This window comes from Entamoeba dispar, genomic scaffold, assembly GCF_000209125.1.
Source record: "Entamoeba dispar SAW760 scf_1105229458175 genomic scaffold, whole genome shotgun sequence".
NCBI classification, from domain to species: Eukaryota; Evosea; order Mastigamoebida; family Endamoebidae; genus Entamoeba; species Entamoeba dispar.
Window position 1 is genome coordinate 1 of NW_001853061.1, and position 2,676 is coordinate 2,676.

The window sequence follows — 2,676 nt, forward strand, 5'->3', positions numbered from 1 at the left end:
TTTATAAGACTTTTAAGATGTCCAAAATGTGGTAAAGTAGCTGACAAATATATAGAATATGATAATGTACTAGTATTCTGGATATGCTTTACAAAAACGACCAGTATATAGACATTTATTATTTAATCATGATGAATCAATAAATGGATTTTTTATAAAATTATTTTTTGGCTCATTGTTATTAGAATCATATATTCGTCAAATGACAACATCAACACCATCAATTTATTCATTTATTTGGAATGGAATTCAAATAGTAATAGAAGATATATATTTTTAAATAAAGCATATAACCTCTTTGTAAAGTATTTTTATTAACTAGTAAAACAAATTTTTATTTCGACATCAGATGTGAATACAACATAAATGATTTATATACTCCTTTCTATTATTTTCATTAATAACACACTATTCATAAATCTAAAATAAATAAAATGTTTTTTAAAAATTTCTTTTTATATTCTTTGTTTTTATTAAATAAAATATTAATGATAAATATCTTCCAAAAACTTGCTTAGAACAAATCACCAAATCCTCCAAAATCTTCTTCTTCCTCTTCTTCTTTAGCAGCTGGGGCTTCTTCTTTCTTTTCTTCAGTCTTAGTTTCAGTAGCAACAGCAGTAGCAGCAGCGGCAGTCATGTTGTTGAAGATCTTTTCAGCCAATGGGAATACAACACCACTCTCTTTTGAGAATCCAAGGAGAGCTTGGAATGCATTGAGCATAATGTGTGGGCAGGCTGCTTCGGTTGGGAGATTAGCGGCAAGTGAAATAGCAGTAGCAGCTTGAACACCTTCTTGGAATTTCTTGACAATGTCAGACTCAGTTAAGTCAAGAGCCTTAGCATCATAAACAATACCATTATCATAAACTACATCAATGACAGCTCCATATTTGAATGGATTAATCTTTAATTTTTGAAGAAGAACGGCTTGTGATACTCCAACTTTTTCTCCTTCTTTAATTAAAAGAGTTTCTGAAGTAATTTCAATTTGACCTTTAGTAATCTTTGACGCAATATTCAATGCTTGGACAAAGTTAGTTTGAGTTGGGTCAAGTCCTGTATCACCAGCTGGTACAATGACATCATTTGGTGCAATAACTCCAGCTTTAGCTGGTGATGGTGCTTTAAGTTCAGTAAGTTTAGCCTTTAATTGATAAAGATCACCTTTAGTGAAAATGAATCCAACATTACCTTTAATGTGTGGAAGAAGTTCTTCGAGTTCTGGTTGAGTTTCTGCTTGGTTCTTGATGGCTTTTCTAATAAGAGTATTCTTTCCCATAACAAATTCACAAGTTCCTCTTAATTCTTTTCTGATAGTTTGGAATTGAGATGATCCGACATTATCACATTTAACAACAACAACTTGTTTGTACTCTTCTAAGAGTTTTTTCATCTTGGCAAGATATGCTTCTTTCTTAGCTTTCTTTTGTTCTTTACTTAAACCAGCTTTGTGTAAAGCCATAGCCGCAATAACAAGTGTTTCAGGGTTTCTTTTCTTGGATCTCAGGGTTTTTCTTTTTCTTATTTCTTTAGTTCTTTTTACTATTATTATTGTCTTTTTTCTTTATTGAATAACATAAAATATTTCTATTCAATTTGTGTTTTTTATTTTATTATGATATTTCTCTGTTCAATACATTATTATTGATTGTTGATTTATACAAAAATTCACAAAATGAATAACTGATATGTGTTTCATTGTGTGCTCTTTCATCTTTTTGTTTATTTCATTAGTCATCTTTTTTTTTATAACTATAACTTTCTATCATCTGTGAGATATACAACCAAAAATAAAAACAAGATGGTAATGCGAAGTATTTCTCATGTATAAAACATTTTATAATAATTAATTTTGTATGTTGAGTTATGTAAATAAGTTTATGTAGTTGGTACATTCAAATATTAATTTAAAAAAAGCACTGTTAAATTTGTTATATTTAATTCTATAAAACGAACATTGAAATCATATAATGAAGATATAATTTTAGTGAATAGGATAATTGAGTATTTTTCTTTTTTTTTAATGCACTGTAATTAGTTATATATCGACATACAATTAATAAAGTTTGTTGATGTATCTTCTTATATGAAGAATAACCGAAAGTAAATCTTTAAAATTAAATAAAAATTGTGTTTTTGTTAGGAGAATTTTTTTAAATTATAAGATAATAAATGAAACTTGTAATACTCTTGTTTTATTATTTATCATGAAATTGAAGAAAAGAAAACTAATTGAATTTCTCTAAATAGGTTTATATCTATATTAATACACTTAGTTAAAGATGAACAAAAAATGAATATGTGACTATTATATTTTTTATATGTATAAATACCATTCTTATAAATAATAAAGTGCAACAATATTTAATATTTTTATTAAGTGCTAGTTTTTAATTATAAAAAATAATTGGTTTCATTATTGAAACTAACAGCTTAGATTTTTAAATAAGAAATTAATAAAAAAAATTCATTTCTCTTAAAATTATAATATTCAAATTTTATTGTTAATAAAAGTGATATTGTAGACAAAATATATGTAACACAGTATTAATATTATCTAATATACTATTTCTCTTTTTATCATATTTCATCAGATATTTTCTTTTGTATTATTATTAATTTGCATAATTAAATATTTCATTTCTATTTTTATGACTTTATAATTAGTACTTG

At 25.8% G+C, this 2,676-nt stretch overlaps 1 protein-coding gene across 1 annotated transcript, besides 9 other annotated features; it reads right to left on the reverse strand.

Moving 5' to 3' along the window:
* Positions 1-147: 147 nt before the first annotated feature.
* Positions 148-169: a sequence feature (AT_rich).
* A 252-nt stretch (positions 170-421) lies between these two features.
* Positions 422-499: a sequence feature (AT_rich).
* A 15-nt stretch (positions 500-514) lies between these two features.
* On the reverse strand, positions 515-1,465 carry EDI_132060 (60S acidic ribosomal protein P0, putative; the record flags this gene model as incomplete). Its single annotated transcript, XM_001734303.1, has 1 exon — positions 515-1,465. One exon carries the CDS (start codon positions 1,463-1,465, stop codon positions 515-517), a length of 951 nt encoding a protein of 316 aa, XP_001734355.1.
* Positions 543-595: a microsatellite.
* Positions 607-636: a microsatellite.
* Positions 1,466-1,829: 364 nt separating the features above from the next.
* Positions 1,830-1,857: a sequence feature (AT_rich).
* Positions 1,858-2,149: 292 nt separating this feature from the next.
* Positions 2,150-2,177: a sequence feature (AT_rich).
* A 185-nt stretch (positions 2,178-2,362) lies between these two features.
* Positions 2,363-2,383: a sequence feature (AT_rich).
* A 7-nt stretch (positions 2,384-2,390) lies between these two features.
* Positions 2,391-2,412: a sequence feature (AT_rich).
* Positions 2,413-2,440: 28 nt separating this feature from the next.
* Positions 2,441-2,516: a sequence feature (AT_rich).
* Between the last annotated feature and the right edge of the window lie 160 nt (positions 2,517-2,676).